We start from the raw sequence: 18,906 nt of genomic DNA on the forward strand, positions 1-18,906 counted from the left end.
TGCAGCCCCGGTTCAGAGCACCAGGAACCGGCCCCAGCATCTGGCCATCTGTCCTTGCTGAGGACGAGAGCCTGTCACAGCAGGAGCTGTCTGCTCCCCAGCCTTTTCTACCCCCAGTGACGTTGCTGTACCCTGTGTGCTGGAGGGGGGAACAGCCTCCAGGGACACTGGGCTGATAGATGAAGGCAATCATCCAGCTGGGTTCCTGCAGCAGAGACCACAAGGTCCCCCCTCTCGGCAGAAGGCACAAGAGGAGGATTACCCTTCCGTCCTGCTCAGCAGCAAGGTCACATCTGGCAGCCCGTGGCCCAGGATGTCGCAAAGCAACGTGGCAGGAGCGATGGGGGATGCTGTGCAGCACTGGTGCTTAACACTTCTTGCTCCGGCTCCTGCGTGGCCCCCTCTGAGTGAGGCAGGACACCCACGGGTGCCAGCCCACCTCCCTACTGCTCCCTGCAGGGAAGAAGCTTCGGCAGCCACGTTTCAGAGCTCAGGCTGAGCCTTCCCTGTCCTGACCTTACAGCAGCGTGGCCCTTCTCTGCAGGGGAGCTCATGTGAGCCATCTCTGCACAGCAAGACACAGCGGCTTGTGGGTAGGTGCACCCCAGCCAAAAGAGTGCACCCGGACAGAGGAACCTTGCGCAGGCACAGGAGAAGTGTCCCAGCTCTGTCCTCACTGAATCGCTCCCAGCTGGGTGCCCCTGGCTCCCTCCACACAGGGTCCTGGCACCAGGCAGGAGGGCTGGGCACAGCCCCGGCCAGCTCACTGAGCAGGCAGGACTTGCTTGCTGAGCAGGCTGAAACAATGTGGTCAAGGGTCCCGCTCCCATGGGCAGCCAAGTGGAGGTGGAAGGGGAACTGTTGGGGTCAGACTGCTGTTCCAGGGATGCCGTCCCTGTCAGAGGTTTCTAACAGAGGATTTGCTCCCATTTCCCCTTCTGACTCCCTCGAGAGACAATTTACTTCTCCTAAGAGTCCCTTTGGGGAGCAGTCCCAGCACAGGCACCTCAGAGAGCTGGAGCACTGAAGAGCCCTGCAAGGACGATACACTAGGAGGGACAGGCCGGGGGCACAAGGCAGCAGGCAGGCAGCAAACTGCCCAAACTAAGGAGCCTCTCTCTTGCCAAGGCCAGACAAGCCTTTGGGACAAATTCAGGGCCATGCCCAGGAGTACTCACTTGTATCGAAGAAACGTGCTAACCAAGCCCGTGCCCAGGATTCAGATATCCTTGTGAGAGAAGTGTCCTTTGCAAAGACCTGTGCGAGGGAGAGGGACTGGAGGGAGATGCATCTCTGCCCTGTAGCTCCATGGCAATGCCCGTGGGGCTGGCAACCGGCTCCGGGAAAAGCTGGCTCCGGCTCGAGGGACACGTCCGAACCTGCCGTTCCCATGGGGAGGAAGGTTTGTGTCTGTGCCCAAGGAGGGCAGGTTCCTCCCCTGGCAGGCAGCAGGGCCCAGCTCAGCCCTTTCTCCTCTCCCCGGTGCCTCTCCTGGGGCTGGTGAGTCTCTTCTTTCGAGTGACACAGAGGGGAGGTGGATGGAGGGCAGAAGCGGGCAGAGAGCATGGGGCTGGAGCCACGGCAGGGATGTGCGGGGTCACCAGTGCTCGGCAGTACTTGCTGGCAGTCCTCAGCATCTGCAACAGCAAGCCAGACCCTGGCACCCATGAGCTGGGGCTGCTCTTTAGCTGGTCTCTGAGGCTTCACACGCAGGCATCGTCCCACTCAGCATCAGCTCTGCTCTCCCCAAACTGGTGCAACTCACATTTAAACAAACCCACTTGCAGATGCTTGTTGGGGAAGGTGAATGCAACCGAAGCTGCTCTCACCCCTGCCAGCCTGCAGTGTGAGGAACACTCCGTGCCGCCACCTCCTGCCATTTTTACCTGCCCCAACCCCCAGGTGCAAGGCTCACAAACCCCTCCTCACAGGGAAGAGGAAAAAGGATTTTTTAATTTATTTTAATGAAGTTTGAGTGCCTGAAAAGCAGACACCAAAGCCCAGGCAAGGACTTCCAGATATACAGGGAAAAGGGGAAAATTTGCCAGTGGCACTGGTCTTAGCCAGCAATTTCCGTAACTTCCCAGCCATACAGCCGTGTGAATGGGTGCCAGTGGTATCTCACAACAGAGATGTGCCAGCCCCTCCTGGCTGCAGAGAACAAAAATAGCTGGAGAAGATAGCTTGAGTGTACTTGAACCCGGGTGGCAGAAACAGAAACCCAAATAGTTTGCCTAAACACACAATGGTTTAAAATAATACAGTTGATAGTTTTGGCAACAGACCTCCTATTTTTAGTTGTCCAGACAGGCAAGGGTGGCTGCTTACTTTTGTAAAGCTAAACCTCTTCTCTACCAGCAAAGAGGTGGGAGAAACTGCTGGTCAGAGCGCAGTCCTGGTCTGGCACGACCGAGACCCATTTCAGGGAGCAGGAGGACACTCACCCCATCCCAAAGCATCCCCCCAGGCAGCTGGAGGGCTGGGAGCACCCAGGGTATTCTCCCCCCACCCGCAGCAGCATCCCCTGGGGCTGCAGGCAGCCTCTTCGCTCCTCTCCCAGCACTGGACCGGCATTTTGTGGTGCAGCACGCCCCTAGTGTGGCAGCACCCAGCGGCCCCTCTCTCCTCTGGTCCCACAAAAGTGGGGGTACCCCACTGAGCTCACCCCTTGCAGCTCCCTCACTCCTCCCACCCCAGCCCATCCCTGTTGCCCTCCTCCCCACCCACCCGTTGTCTCCTCTCCGGCAGAGCAGCCAGGACCGACTCATCCAAACTGGCCAGATGTCCCATCCTTTGAAGCAGCATGCCAGCCTTTGGTAGCACCGTCTGCTGGATGAGCCTACGCACGTGACCCAAACCAGAGCCCCCGCAGTAATCCTGCCTGCACCGGCCTGTGCATTGCATCCTGGTGCAGTGTGTTTTCCAGCGCATCCAGGGCCCAGGACCGTGTGGGTGAGCTGCGATCCTGGCTGCCTCCTCTCCATCACTGTGGCTGCTCATGGAGGCCCTCTACTCTGCCCTCGAAGGGGAGATCAGCGACTTCGTGAGGCACGTGCAGCAGTGCCGGCAGGGCTTCGACCTGCGCAGCCTCTACCATGTGCTGCTGCTGGTGCTGCCGCAGAGCCCCTCGGGGGAGGTGGAGAGCTGGCAGCACCTGCAGAGGCTTGCCCAGCGCTGGCCTGGCTCGGCCAGCCACGATGTGGCCAGCTACGTGGGCTGGCTGGCCTCCTACCTGCAGCACCTGAGCATGCTGAAGGAGAGGTTCGACACCAGGGTGGTGGTCCCACTCTGCGAGAACTTGTATATGCACGAGGAGCCGGCTGCCCACCTCACCCGGCGGTCTCTCCCGACATCCATCCCACGCCTGGCCGCACAGCTTTTCGCCCACCGGCGTAACTGGGGGCTGCTGCTGCAGGGGGGACCCCTCAGCGAATGGGTCTTCAGCCCCCGGAGCCTGCGTGACCTGCGTGGCTTTGCCGACGTGGGGCCCTTTGTGAAGGTCTTGCGTCTGGTCCCTGATGTCTTTCACCAGAGCTTGGCCACAGCAGATCTTGCCCAGCAATGGGTCCATCTCCACCGCAGCAGGTACGGCCTCTCCCTGCCACCATCACCACCAATGCCACAGCAGCCACCAGTGTGGGGTGGAGCAGGGCTGGCTCCCAACACTCTGCAGCCCCCACCGCATGGCAGGACCCTGCAGCAGCCCGGCTCTCACCTGGGCTTGCCCGACCTCTTGGTCCCACTGCAGCCCTTGGGCGCAGGTGGCAGCGTTGGGGTGCTGCGAGCCCGGCTGCGGGAGAGCCGGGAGGAGCTGCTGGCCCTGCTGCACCGTGGGGAGCGGGCGGCCGCCCTGCGCGCCCAGGTCCGTCACGTCGCCCGGCGCATCCGCGTCCTGCGCCTGCAGCAGTGGGGCGAGGGGACGGAACTGGCCGGGCCCCGGCAGAGCCCAGGTACGAGTGCGGGAGGTCGCTGGTGCCAGGCTGCCCTGGCCGAGGAGCTGCAGAAGAGCCTGGAGCTGGAGGAGTACCACCACAGCATCCTGGAGGCCGACTGGCTGTTGGAGCTGGAGGTCAGACCCATCCTCATCCGGAGGATCGATGCGGTAAGGGGAGCACGCTGGCTCTGCTTGTGCTCCCTGCCTTGCGTCCCAGGGTGAGAGCGGGGGCACTGCTGTGGGCAGGGGAGCTGCATGGAAAGGGTTGGACATCCAGGTGGGACTGGGTAGAGCCATAACCTCTCCAGTCCAAACTGATGGCCCGCTGGGCAGCCCTGGGCATTCAGGTGTGAGGAAGGAGAGCCGTGGAGTGGAGAATGGGAGAGGGAGTGTTTCCTAATGTGGCAGAGCAGCCTGCGGGAAACATTCGTGGATACTTCCATCCAGCCCACCCGGATGCTCAGGAACTGGGCACCCACGTCACCTCCTCTCCCACAGGTTCAGCAGCGCTGCCAGCACCTGGAGAGGATGCTGCGAGGCCAGGCACTGCCCACCCCACAACGGGCCCACCTCACAAGCGAGACAGCCACCACCCCTGCGCCCAGGCAGGCTTAGCCCTCTGCCACATGCCCCATGGCAGCAGCCAGCCCCAGGAGCAGCCAGCGACCCTGACCACAGGAGGTAGGACCACCACCTACTCCCAGCAGCAGCACCCAGGAGAGCATGACTGGAGGACATCCAACCCATCACCATGTGGGCTGTGGGCAGCCAGCAGCGCAGGGGGACCTGGCTTGGCTCCTGCCTGTGAAGAAAGCATGGAGGGAACGTGTGTTTAATGAGATGTCTCCTCCATGCTTGGCACATGGCCCTGCTGTTTGGCATGTGGCTACAGGCTGGGTAAAGAGATGGGCACCAAGTGCTGCTGAGCACGCAGGCACACTCATGCGCACGTGTATGGATGCAAGCAGGCATGAGTACGTGTTTCTGGTTAAATATGGGGCTCGGCCTCCTGTTTTCAGCAGCCAGCATGGGGGCTTCAGCTGGGCCCACAGTAACCAGCCTGCTTGGTGATGGTGGTGGAGAGCCCAGCTCTGTGCTGCTAGTAGGTGACATGGTGACAGTCCCCACTCCAGCTGGGGCTTGCTCCCTTGCTGGCTGCTGCTGTGGGCAAGAAACAGTTTTGTGTTGGGGAATTTAAATTAATCTAATTTATTGCCAATTAATAAACAAAAGCGGAGAGCCAGACGTGGTTCCTGTGAAGAGTTTATTGGTGTAGCTGTTTCCACTACAGTCAGAGGAGTCACAATGCACAGCGACAACAGGCCTCCTACACTACATGGGGAGGACAGGACACACATGGCCACAGACACACAGAGACACTTGTCTCTCCACCCCGGGCCCTGCGGAGGGGGCCAGGCTGTGGGGCAGGAACCTGCCACGGGGGGAGGTTTCTTTCTCTGGTGGGATATTTCTGCAGCCTCCCGGGGAAGGCATCGGGCTGTCCCAGTAATGAAGCACCCACCATCTCTCGCAGGAGCCAGGCTGATAAGTGGGAACCGGGGCAGCAGCCTGTCCCAAATCCAATGGTGAAGCGAGCATCCCAGCCTCCTCCACAAGGCTGCTCCAGCTCTGACCATCAGGGAGAGGCTGGGGTGCCCGTCTCCTCTGGCACTGCCCTCAGAGCTGCCATGGGCAGCAATGGCACTGTCAGCAGTTTCTGAGGCAGCTCTGAATGGGGGGCTGCCAGCCTGGGGATACCCCAGGGGACAGCCCTGCCAGGCAGAAAGGTGTTCGGAGCTGCCCAGAGGTGACGGGGGCTGAGTGCTGGGCATGCTGAATGCTGCTCCTTCCCACTTGGAGGGCACCCCTGGACGTGAAAGGTCACGCTGGTACGGCAGAATTGGGGCTGGGGAGTCTCAGTGACTTCCTTGTAGGGCTGCAGGGGCCAGACCCAGTGGACCACTGCACAGGGAAAGGGAGGGGACCCAAAGGACTGTTTTGTGCTCCAGCACCACATCTCTTGTATAGTTTCTTAAATATGGTTTGTTCTCAGGGACAGGGCCCTGGGGATCCGGAACTGGGATACAGCCCTGTGATGAGTTTTTACCCCTGCAACCTTTGTGGAGGTGCAGAATGGCACAGGACTCCTCTTAGTCTCTGCAAGAGGGCAGGCACTTGAGGCTTCAGGATACCTGCTTGTCCCCAGCCTCCCCTCCCTGTGCAGTTTTGCTTCTGGAAGAGGGTTGGGAAAATTGGGACAAAGCAAACAGCCTCCCCTATGCCAAGCAAGAGCTGAAAACAGTCCTGTGGGAGGGTGACTGGACAGACGATGGTCTGGAGGACAGGGTCAGGGTGCTGGTCCCTTCTGGCCCATCCGCCAGGCTGCAGCAGCCCCTTGGGCCAGGGGCTGTGGCACAGGCCCAGCATGAGCACTCCTGGAAGGGGCCAGAGGGAGCAGGAGCAAGGCATCCACCAGCCAAGCAAGGAGGCTGCTGGCCTGGAAGAAGCCCACTGGCTGTCCGCAGGCAGCATACAGCCCGTCCCTGTGACTGCTCAGTGGCACATGGTGCTGAGACACCCAAGCTTCATGGTAGCAGAGGGGGACACAGTGGCACCAGCTGGCATGGCTCCCCTTCACCACCTGGAGACCAGGCACAGGCTTCCTCCAACAGGGAGAAGGCAGACCCCTGACCCACGGGCACTCAGGACCCACGCAGCTTCAGGATGTGAGAGGCATCTCTCAGCCCACCAGGTCCAAGAGGAGAGAGACTCACAGCCTCTGCTGAGCGAGCGATGGGGCAGCAGGAGCCGGGGCTGCCTACTGCGGGGCTATGGAACAGCCATTCGTTGGTCCAGGCAAGAGATTGCGTGACTCACGTCAAGTCTCCAGTTAGTCCTTGGGAGGGATGAGCAGGTGCAAGCGGCCTGTCCCATGAGCGGGGAGGGCAGCTCCCAGCTCACACAGGCATGTGTAGCTCATTGTACTCGTCCCGGCCATCCTCGTCGAAGTTCGGCTCCGCATCCTCCGAGTCCAACTGGGGAGAGGCAGAGACCGGGCTCTGAAGGCCACAGCCACCCCCAGCACGGGGTCAAGCCTGGCATAGAGGGATCAGTGCACAGCAAGCCAGGCACCTGGGCTGCACTTGGAAGCAAAGCTCTTGCTCATTCCCCTGCCAATGGGCTCCTTTTTTTGCCCCTCATGCCCATCCACGTGTCACCAGTCTGATGCCCTTTCCTGTAAGTGTTCTTGTTTGACAGTGCCCCATCACTGGGGCTTTGGTTGAGCACAGCAGTTCCTCCCTCCCCCGCTGCTGGCAGCACCCACTTCTGGGTGCTGCTCCAGGTTGCTTTCCAACAGGAGCTCAGGATGTTGGCAGCAGCAGAGGAGCTGCCAGCAGTCGAGGAGCTGCCAGCACCCTAGCACTGTGGTTAAATGCTCCTATGCCAAGCAGCCACAGGCTCTGCTGTGCTGCTGGGCTGTCCTTGCTGCTGTCTCAGTGGGGAAATGGGGTGTCTCTTGACGAATGAGCCACAAATGGGGCGGAGGATGGAAAAGAAAACCCTTATTCCAGGCCTCTGCGTCGTAGAATCCTCTGTCTCCTTGCCCTAGGGTGCCCATCCATCCCATACTGCACTCCCAGGGCTACAAGCTTTGAGGAAGCCATCCACCCACCTACTGCTGTTGAACAAAGATCCCCAGACAACAGCAGGGAAAGCCAAGGCTTTGCCAGCCCAGGATCTCCCAGCCTTTCAGTCTGCCAAATCTCCTCAACCTCACCCCAGTGTTGCAAGCTACACTGTGAGGACAGTTATCTGCTTACCGCTTTGAGCTCCCTGTCATGGAAGAAGCGGGGCAGCACGAAGCGTCGCAATGGCACTGTCATGATCAGGACAAAGGGGAAGGCCAGGGATGCCACCGTAGATTTCACCACCCAGAGCAGCACAATGCAGGCCAGTTGAATGCAGGTGAAGAGATTCATTCTCCAGGTCTTCACCTAGGGAGGTAAATCCAGTCTAAGAACACATTATCCTTCCACACAGATTAACGAAGACCCAACTGGCAAAACATAATCCTTCTGCATAGCATAATACAGTAACACAACACTGCTGCATGCTCTACCTGCCTGTACTCTACAGCAAGGCAGAACTCCGTAACCCATCAGCCTCTGTGCAACCTAGCAGCATACCCACCTGGCAGTGCAGTGTCCCTACACACACTCAAGCAATGCATCACTCCTATCAACTATAGTCCATCCATACTATATCCTGGCATTTCACTCCTGTATGCAGCCTATCAGCATGCTATCCTAGCGTTGTATCATCTCTGTGCATGGCTTGCACTTACTTCTCGGCACAAACTTGCAGCCAAGGGCGGGTCACCAAGCCAAGCGTCATCCTAGCAAAGCACCATCTCCCCTCACCTGCCTCTTCTTCCTCTGCTCCTCATTACCTGGTTCCCCGCAACCTGCCTTCCTCACCTTGACAACATAGATGTGGTCAGGGTGGTGCTTGGATGGCATGAAGATCAGGAGCAGCCGCTCGTAGAGCTGGATGCCAGTGAGCGACGTAACCCCCATGTAGAGGAAGATGCCGAAGAGCACAGCCAGCGGGATCTGCCGCAGCATGTTCCCCATCACAATAGACAGACCTGCACAGACAGAGCTCAGGGCATGGTGTGTCCCATGCCAGCCCCTCTGCAAGGCACCTCGGGCCTCCGTCCCTCTCCCCCCTCCTCTCTGTCTGTCCTGGGGTGCAAGGGAAAGGAAGCTCAAGAGGGGTCTAGCTGGAAGGTTTGCAAAGATGGACTGACCATGGGGGGGTACTGAAGGCTGCCAGAGGAGAGCTGAGTGTAGGTGGGGGCAGTCCTGCAGCTAGCAGGCAGAGCGCAGGCTGGGCCGTGGGGCAGGGACACTGCCAGGAGATTCAAGTGGTCAGCCCTGACCTCCCCCCTCACTCCTTCACCCGAGCAGAGGCTCACCAACGAGGGCAGCAATAAGCACTCCGGTCACACGCTGCTCCTTCACCTCCTCAATCTTGGGCTTCTCTCCTGGTGCGATGGCCTTGCTCATGACCGTCAGGGCATTGACGTGGGTGACGGAGCGCACTGTCGCCGCGGTCAGCCAGGGCAGCCCAAAGAGTGCACAAAGCCCCCCCATAGTGCCAATGAGCAGCAGGTCCAGGTGGAAGCCGGAGCCTTTCAGCAGCTTCCTCTCCTTCTTGCTCACAATCAGCCTGGAAGGAAAAAGAGTCCAGGTCAGTGCCAGGCCCAGCCTCGTGCCCAGGGACAGCACTGTGGCTGGAGACAACGTTCACTCCCTGGAGAGAGAGGGGCGGTGGCTGTCAACCTCAGGCTAGAGGTTTCCTCTTGTGCTGGGCTGAGGCAGGTCTCCACCACACCGTATGCCAGGAGGGGAGCCAAGAGACGATGGGAGAACCCAAGAAGGTACAGTCTGAAATAACCAGGATCCTGCCCTTGCCGTCCCGCTGGGATGCCAGGCGCATCTCCACATGAATGGCACCAGCACCCGTCCCAGCCTTGCCTGCCCAGGGGTTAGTGGTGGTTGGTGTTGGCAGGGGAGGTACTCACGTAGTGATCTGTGTCTCCATGAATATAAGAATGAAGACCAGGAGGGCAGGGATGGCAGAGGCAAACATCATCCACATCGGAAAGGTCCCACTGCTGCCCATGGGGTGAATGAACCAGCCACGCTTGTGAGGAGATGTGACCGACAGGCCAGAGGGGACATTCAGCTTCTGGTGGTGTAGCCACAAAACCCAGCAGTTACTCATCAATACGCACGTGCCCACAGCCTCACACAGGACTAGCCTTGCTTGATCCTCCTGGTCTCCCTGGTCTGAACGCCTCAGGTGATGGGACAGCCATCCTGACTCGAGCAGGACTTTCTCATGGATAGTCCCCTTCGGTGCAAAAAATCCCATGTCCCCTAACATGGGCCTGTCTCATTTCCTTTCAGCTATTGGAATTCCCTTGTTTTTTGTCCAAGAGACCAAGGAAATACCTTCTTTCAGGAACCTCACCCCCATGTCAGTGCTTGCAGACCATGGTTAAAATGCTCCTTGACCTCTGCTTGGACAAATCGAGTGTCCTGAACTGCCTACCCTTCTCTGAGGTGGCTTTCCAGACTTTCCAAGCCTTTTCTGAGACATTTTTCAGTATTGTTTTTGCAGTGTGGACCCCAGAAGTGGCCACATTCTCTCAAAATGACCTCACCCTGATCATGTTCAGAGGGAATACATGTTTGTGCTCCCATCAGAGACCACACAGACTCCTAGCTGTACATTGCCTTGACCCTGCGTTCACCCGCATTTGAACTTTCAGCTCTGCGCTGCTCTACAGCAGTTCTTGCTATCTGCCTGTGTGAGCACTGCAGGAAGAGTTTATGATTTGCATTTATGTTAATCAGCGTAAGTATGAATAATATTCCTGGAATGCTTGTACTTGAGCTAAGCTGTGTAACTAACTACCGTTTTCTCGGAAAGCTTTGTACATATGCTGACTTAATACTGAAACGATAATGCTTTTGATATTAATTGTAGAAGGTATGAAAAGAATGTAACAAAGAGCATGATTTTACTAACGTCTGATAAAACCAGATTTTTCATTGAAATTTAAATGAATAAAAATGCATTTGGATTCCGTTAAGCCTTGGGCTGTCTTGACAAAAAGCTTGCTGAACAGGAACTACTTTTCACCCTCTCCCCGATGTTAGCTGGAAAAAATACCATACCAAGATGATATAACTACACATCTACTAAAAAAGGAGGGAAAAAAGGAAACCTGTGAGATGGGTTTGTTTGATAACATTTAAGTTTGTGCATAAACTGGGAAAGAGATCATTGTGTTTGAGATAAAGTGATCAAAATATTCAGTAGCCTATGATCAAGGAGAGTATAAATATGTTAAGTACTAAACCCATGACAACTACCCCACTGAAACCACTCTGTATGCCACCCTCTTCAGTGTGCATAACCAGTTTATGTCTTGTTGATTGCAAGTTTTTAGAGTTACAAACAAGGAATTAACTGCACCGAATCTCTCTGCTCCCCTAAAGCCTCCCCTACTAACAGCTGGAATACCAGAGGGATACCAGGGCACTCAAGTCTCTGTAGCTCTGGTTTCAGTCTCAGCAAGACCCTTGGAGCTTCCCTTCAGTGTGGGAGTAAGGAGGAGGGGAGCGTCTCTGTTTGCTTTGTGCTGTTATGACTAAAGAGGCAGGAAATACAAATCCCCCATTACACAAGAGCAGGCCACGGTGCCACAGAGACTGCTGCTGGGCTGCCGGAGGGGCTCTGAGGGCAGCGCTGGCACCTACCTGTGTGTATGTGTCAGTGATGGTGTAATCCACCAGCACCATGACCAGGATGGAGATGGGGATCCCGAAGTCTCCAATGATCCGCCGAGCCTGCAGAACAAACACACTCGCTGGCAAAGGGAACGGGCCAGCTCTGTGCACCCACCCTGCTACAGGGAGCCTGCGGCAAAGCAAAGCCCCAGATGGGGCCAAGCACCGTGGCAAACCTGAGCACTGTTGATGAGCAGGGCAAGGGAACCCAGCCTGGACTCATGGGGCTGTGCATCCCACTGTCCAAATAACACACAGTCCTCCAGCGACTCTTAAGTGACTGGCTAATTGCTTCTACTGGCCTATTCAGATGGTGCTCCAGCTATTACACAGATGCCCTGCATGTAGAGAGCTGTCCAAAGGCAACAAGTTGTAAGCTCTTCCTCCTACATTCTAGCTTAACAGACTTGTATCCAGCCAAAGGAGCTTTCTCAAGGTCCAGAGAGTCCTCTGGGCTCAGAGAGTCCTCTGGTCCAGAGGGTCCTCTCTTTCCAGCAAAGCTCACTGGAGCAGGACAGTGCAGATATACCATCATCAACAGCCCGCTCTGGTCTGCAGCCTAGGCCAGGCTACCATCCCTTCTGCATGGTATTTAAGGGATTGCTGGTGTTTCTTTGGGGGATGGTCCAAATACTCTGGAGAACAAAGGTCTGAAGCAAGAAGCATTATTTGTTTGGCACAGCTCTTGTTCTTAACATCTGGGTCCCACAAACTTCTCACCTTTCCTCCTAAGAAACGGCTGTTCTTGAACTTGCGCATAAAGAAGGCAATGAAGAAGGTGCCTAGCATGAGGATGAGGGAGAGGAGAGCAGTGTTGGGCTGCATCCTGATTCCCAGCGACATCGCATCTGCGGGGAGCATGCTGGCATTCAGGCCGCTCTGCACGTCTGGTGGGTAGAACTTCAGCAGAGGATGTTCTGCAAACACCTGGGCAGGTGAGAGAAGCAGCGGGCACTGTCACCACAAGGAGGGGCAGGGGGCACTGTCACTACTGGGGGCAGGGGGAAGCGGAGGTGTCCTGCTCTGTGGAGAGGTGAGGGCGGTAGATGGTGGGCGCGGACAACCCCAGCATCCATCACCTCGCCTCGCAACCTACCCAGCTGGAGAGGGCCGGGGAGAGAAAAGTGGCCCCTCTTTAATGCCTCCTGCAGGAAGAGAAGGGGAGACAGACATTAGGGCTCATCCTGCCAGCCTCTGTGGTGGCACAGGGGCCGGCTGGGCTGGGGCATGAGAGGCCAGCAAAGAACTGCTCTGCAGAACACCTAGGAAAGCTGTGGCTGAGCTGGCCCTGTTCCCCTGCCTCCTGTACGCTAAAGTAGCAGGTTCCTGGGGGATCGAGAGATGCAGCAGCCCATCTCCCTGGGGAAGGTTCACCTTGTACAGTTTGTAGAAGGTCTCGTAGATAAAGATGAGAGAGATGAGGAAAGCAAAGATCTCCTGGGTGAAGGGCGAGATGTAGCGCACCAAGAAGCTTCCCTCAGCTGCCACAATAATGAAGATGAAGACGATGAGCCACAAACCAATCCACACTCTGCCTGTCAGATATTCAATGCCTTGTGTCTGGCAGAACTGAAATGGAAAGGGGCAGGAGTTATTCATGGCTCCTCAGGCTGCCTCCTGCATCTGCTCCCCGTTAAGATCAAAGACTCTCCTGGAAAAAAGCATCTACATCTGCTTGGGCATCCAGCACAGAGATAGTGAATTCAGGACCGGAGTCACAGGTAAAGTTGCAGAGTTTGCATTAACACCAGCCAGCTCACACCAAGCAGGTGTTCACCGCTCCAGTCTTTGTAACAGTATCTCCTTCACTTTCTGCTGAAACCATCCCCTGCGTGATGCTCCCCATCCCACCCATATGGAGATGCCGCTACTCAAACACAGCTCTCCACTGCTCCATGCACTCAACAGCACAAGCCTGTTCCCCACCAAGGAGAGCCTGAGCAGCCTGCTATGTCCCACTTCATAAAGGCTACGTTAGCTAGGGCATGATCCCAGACGGCGCCCTGCATACCCACACAGTTGTATGGGTGTGATGAAAAGCCCCCAGGCTGTCACCACAGACCAGACCATCTCCACTGCCTCTGCTCATCCACACACAGCACCACCAACCACTTCCCACACAAATCACATCCCTCCCTTTGCAGCCTTCCTCGGTACCACTACAGACAGTGCCCTCACACAGGGCAGAGGTACACCTTTGTACACAATGACTGGGCAAAGCAAAAGCAGTCAGTGAGAAGTGCGGGCACAGGAGAGCAGAGAAATTCCCACTGTGCAGTGGCATCACCAGCTCCAAACTCTTGACACACCAAGGTGAAAATCTAGCTGTAGGAAAAACCATGCTTTAAAAGCCCAGACATGCTAGGAGTCAGAAAAAAGGAGAAGGATTAGACCCACTGCTTGGGAGTACAGTGACATGGATGCTTTTAACAGTGAAGAGGTCATGCTACTCGAGAAAGAAACATGTCCATCCTGGCTGGCCAGGGTATCTCTGCACACACCCTTGGGCTCATCCTGAGAGGTGGGAGTAATGTACGTGAGACATCCCAAATGGGTGGTACACTGAACATTGTTGGGTTCCCATACAAGGAAACCTGGCCACAGGTAAAAGTTGTGAAATGGTCTTCAAGGGAAGCCCCAAGAACAAGAAAGTATTATGGACCAGCATTTTAGGATGCAGCTACAAATGCTCATTGTGCCAGGATGGGCTGCAGCACAGGGCTGGGGGACGATGCTCCCCTCGCAGTCAGCAGGTAGAGGAGTGCTGTTACCACTGTCACACCTCAAGGGGGTCAGCCCATGGGATACAGCAACAGGAGGCAGCAGTCCCTATGGCGTGACCTGCAAAGGGTCAGCAGAGCCAGGGCCAGCCCCAGACGAGCTGAGGGCAGCCTGGCAAGACCCAAGGAGTCTACACTACCAAAGATCGTTTGGAGAGCTGAGAAATGCCAGCTGCCCTCTCCAGCGCAAGGGCAGAGCGAGCAGGTGCCAAACATGGACACTGCCTCACATGTACCTTGTAAAAAGCCTCTTCAAACACCAGCAGAGGCCCTGAGAAGCCAATGACCAGGAGCGGCTGGGCTCCGAGCAGGGAGAAGAGGATCCCTAAAACCGAGGTGGAGATTATCAGCTCGGAGACCCCCATGAGACCCTCAGTTTTCTCGCCTGGGAAAGAGAATAATGTGTGAGTGTTATAGCCCAGACACAGGCACTGTCACCACAGGCAGGCAGGCTGCAGACACAGCTCCAGACGGAGGAGGCAGGTCCCCATCCCATCAGCCAGATGTTCCCTGCGTTGGGCAGGGAGCACAGAGGGAGCCCAGGGAGCCGAGGCTGGAGAGGCCAAGCGGCAGGGAGGGGACAAGGCAGCAGCCGAGGTGCAGCGCTGCTGCTCTCCCCGAGCGAGCAGCACCAAAGCCCACCCCAGCACAGCATCACACAGACACAGCCAGTGTCCCAGCGTGCAAAGAGCAGACCAGAAAGCAGGCCCATTACCTAGGAGTCCCCCGAAGGTGATGGCAGGAGAGAGAGCAGCAAAGTAGATGAAGAGAACGGCCGCGAGACACTGGCTGTGCAAGGCGTCTCTGATGTCACTGAGGTATTTGGGGTACCTGCGCTTTATGTCCCGAACCAGACCTCCAAAAAATATCCCGGTCCGCTTCAAAGGGTCGTCCTCAGCTTCCTCCTCTTCTTCCTCAGCTTTCACTTCACACAGCTCTGGAGGTACATGGAGGACAGGGCTTGAGCAGGGGAATGCAAGTCCGCCCTTGGGCTGTCCCTCCCCCCCATACCCCGTGAAGACCTTCCTCCAGCAGCACTAACCCGGTGGGCCCCCTGCGACTGCACATCCCACTGCCTCCAGCTGCCCCCAGCTGCCGGAGCTGCCCACAGCCACTGTCCTGCCTCCCCTTGCCACCCTCCCTGCTGCCCATGGCGGGAGCCAGGCCCCGCTCACCCCTCTGCCAGGCTCTGTGAGGGAAGGGCTCACTGGGGCACCCAGGGCACTAGGCACAAACTCTTTTGCCCAAATGTGAGTGGAGAGACCTTTGGCTTCCTGGACAGCCCCCTCCTTCATGGACTTCTGCTCCCTCTCCTTCCTCTTCCTCAGCAGCAACTTCTGGAAGGTGGCAATGGATTTGAGCAAGTCTTTCCCCTCCACCTCCGACGGGGGGATGACAATGCTGCAGTCCAAGAACTCATTGATTGCGTTGAGGAGGTCTTGACGGTCATCTGCCATGTATGCAGCCTCATGGAAGTGCTGGGAGGGGCAGGGAAAATGAAAGAGGGAGAAGGCTCAGACCAAGATTGCACCCAGCTACCTATAGCCTGGAAACACAACACTTGCTGCGACCACACAGTAACATCCTGCTCCCTCGACCCACTACTTGTCTCACTACTGCCACTCCATGACCCACACTCCTGAATCCCTCCTCCCTGTCCTTCTACCCAACGCCCCTCACATAATCCCATGTCTCTCCTCCCTTCCCTATCCATCCTTTCCAGTGACCTCCTTGCTCCTGCTTTACTCCCCCAAGCCCCACTGCTCTTGCCCAAGATCATGCAGCATCTCTGCCAGCTGCATGCTCTGCCAGACCACAGGGTGCCTCTCATGGGACCTCTCCATAAATCAAAATCAGATCTGTGCTTCCCAGCTAGCCTGGTGCCTCTCATTCCCTAGGCTAGATGCTACACCTGGCCAGCCCATGCCTCTGTTCACACCAGATCGCTGTGGCTGCATCAGGCCAAGATCCTTCTCCTTACAAGCTCTGCATGACATTGTTCGGTCCTGCAGGGCTCTCATTCAGAGCCCAGCTCAGGGATGTACCAGAAGCCGGGCACCACAGAGATGAAAGACTTTCCCAGACCCTGCAGCTCAAAATTAGGACTCTGCAATAGACCGAAGTCCTTCTAGTCTGGTCTTGGGTTTGTTTTGAGGGAGAAGCTGGTGGAGCCCTGAAGTACCATAGATAAAGCACAAGAACCAGGACCTGAGCAGGGAGCATAAGAGACTCTTGGGAATCTCCACATGGGAGAGGGAGGGAAAATAGGAGTCTACAGCATGAGGGAAGCCATGCAAGGGAAACCAGGCAGAAAAAGGAAGATGGTCCTGACAGCAAGGGCAAGATGACAAGGAAGGACTCCAAGGAGACCATGAGGGTACAGCACAACTGCAGATAGGTAGGGAGGTGCTGGCAAACGGGCAGAAGTACTGCATTGCCTCTGGAACATGCCTGCAGAGAAAGGGCTGGAGGAAGACAAAGAAGTGAATAGCCTGTAAACCAGGTAGGAGACAGCTAAGGTCCCTGCAGCACACAGACTCCCTGGAGCCACAGCTTCAAACTGTAAATGATACCGTATTCTCTTCATGGCGCCAGCCACTGTGTAACCTTGCTACGGCCAGCCCTGGCTGAGGGAGCTGGCTCCCCTCTTCCAGCAACAGAGGAGCAGAGGCTCAATTGAGTGAGATCAGCCTACAAACACAGCGCTGAACCTGGAATATGGCACCTCACATCTTCTGGCTAAAAACACGGCCTCAGCTGAGCCCCGTGCAACTCCTGGGAAGGGATCTTTCAGCTGGGAGCCATTGTTGCCCACAACCCACCTGCTCCGAGTTGACCTTTTAGTCCTCAATTCAGGAAGAGTTGTATACTGGTGGCAGGATGGGCAGGTTTGTTACTCGGCTATAGCTACATGGCACCAGCCAGGAGGACACTGTGAACCTCTGATTCTCCTGTCCTGGATGTATGTGGCAGATGCTCAGATTGTCTTTTCTTTGCCTTCAATTCCTTACCAGGATAATGAACCTCACTCTCCTGCCATCTAACCAGATGGGGGACTTCTAGCAGTGCACACGCTTGGCAGAAAAACCTTCCTGACTCCTCATCTCTCGTCTTGCATGGATGTGCTCCTCTGCATGGATGCTCAGCTAGAAAGCTTCATCCAAACACCTGACAACAGTCCCCAGGCATTGCTGGGTCTTTTTGCTAGTGTGGCCTGGGCTAGGTGTCATGGTCACAAACGCCGCTCAGCCTCCCCTACTCTCTGTTTGTGAGACATCAACTGAACACAACTCTTCTAACCTTGGGCAGTCTTTTGCTCCTGCTTTTACATACAGCCCCTTTCTTCACTCAGCCTAGCACTCTCTGTCCCAGCCAAGTGTCTGTCCTATTCTTCCCTCCGTACTGGAGCATCCTACCTTGGTTGGGGCAGGCTGCTCTTAAAAATCCCAGGTGCTCACGCCTGCCTGCCCCACCTGGGCCTTTGCACAGCATCTTTCAGCACTCTCATCCCAGGACTGACTTCTGAGGAGCTACTGAAGCTCCCTTGAGTGTGCCAGCATCACCGCTCATCAGCTCCTCACCTTGTCGGACATGAGGGTGGAGATTGAGCGGCCAATTTCATGGTAGTCCATGTTGGCCTGGCTTGGTCCCAGGAGCACAAAGATGAATCTGACAGGAATCGGGACCTCCAAGACAGATTCCAGGAAGACGGCCTCATTTAGTCGGACAAAGGCCATAGTTGGCTGCTCCAGGAACTGCACACAACCTACCAGGAGGCAATGTTTTGAGCAGAGTTAATCATTGGGGTAAGCTGTACTGGGCTGCCTTTAACAGTGGAAACAAAGACTTTGGGGGTTCCCACGAGCCCTGCAGTCCTGTACTGGTCTCCAGACCACTAAGACAGCATTGAGCTTCATGCCGAGGACTGCTCCAAGTCCCCTGTTCACTGATCATTCCCAAGCAGTGCTACTTTCTTTAGCTTCCCAGTTAGCCCATTCTTAATCTCTTACAGACGGGCTCTATTTACACTATAAGGGTCTAATTTTAAATCAGAAGGTTGTTTCCCACTAAGCCACTGCCTTATGAAAGGAAGTCTCTTACATGTTACTTTTATCAAAATTCTAATCTCATCAAAGAATGAAATCAGGTTTGCTGGACATGACCTATTTCCCATAAACTTCACTGCTTGGCAGTAATTACATTCTTATCCTTTAGCTCTTCATTAATTGAATCCCATATTAGTTCTGCCATTATGTTGGCCAGGAAGGATGTCAGGTTAAACAACCTATAGGTACTGGATCACTGTCCTTCCCTTCTTAGGCACTGATGCTATAAGCTTTCTTGTTTTTCTTGTATGTTCCCTGTATTCCTAGACTTTTTTTTTTCAGATGAAAATGAGCCAGTTCTCTAAAGACTCATAGGTGCAAACTGCACAGTTTGTTTTACAATGTCCGCATCTCATCAATGCTTGGCAGCCTCCTCGGTTCCTAACAGATTGGGAAGTACTCCTGCGTTCTCCGGCACGCCAGCCGCTTCCTTCCCATACTGAACACAAATGTTTATTGGATACTTGTATTTCTCTGGCATTATTACTGATCCTTCTGCCATCTGCGTCCAGCAAAGAGCTGTGTTGTGTGTTAGACTGGCAAATCTGGGCCATCTTTGTCCAAGCAAATCCCAAGACATAGCCTTACCTCAGAAATGGCCAGTGTTTAGTTATCTGAGTATTCAAAGTGCGTTTGTGAAGCTGATTTGGCCTCATCGTGGTGAAGTATCAGCTTGGTTGAGCTGCCAAGCCTCTTTGCCTGAGCTTTTCATCTACTGGATA

General features: G+C 55.8%; 1 protein-coding gene across 1 annotated transcript in view; it reads right to left on the minus strand.

The window, feature by feature from the left end:
• Window positions 1-5,181: 5,181 nt before the first annotated feature.
• The window catches only part of SLC4A3 (solute carrier family 4 member 3), a 34,958-nt gene continuing 21,233 nt past the window's right edge, over window positions 5,182-18,906 (minus strand). Inside the window, 12 exon segments of the mRNA XM_052792820.1 lie at window positions 5,182-6,969; window positions 7,756-7,929; window positions 8,413-8,582; window positions 8,913-9,166; window positions 9,522-9,688; window positions 11,269-11,358; window positions 12,019-12,225; window positions 12,673-12,867; window positions 14,315-14,463; window positions 14,794-15,015; window positions 15,343-15,556; window positions 17,660-17,844. Coding sequence (XP_052648780.1) covers window positions 6,892-6,969; window positions 7,756-7,929; window positions 8,413-8,582; window positions 8,913-9,166; window positions 9,522-9,688; window positions 11,269-11,358; window positions 12,019-12,225; window positions 12,673-12,867; window positions 14,315-14,463; window positions 14,794-15,015; window positions 15,343-15,556; window positions 17,660-17,844 — 2,105 coding nt within the window. The 3' untranslated portion in view covers window positions 5,182-6,891.

Source organism: Harpia harpyja, chromosome 7 (genome assembly GCF_026419915.1).
Source record: "Harpia harpyja isolate bHarHar1 chromosome 7, bHarHar1 primary haplotype, whole genome shotgun sequence".
Lineage (NCBI taxonomy): Eukaryota > Metazoa > Chordata > Aves > Accipitriformes > Accipitridae > Harpia > Harpia harpyja.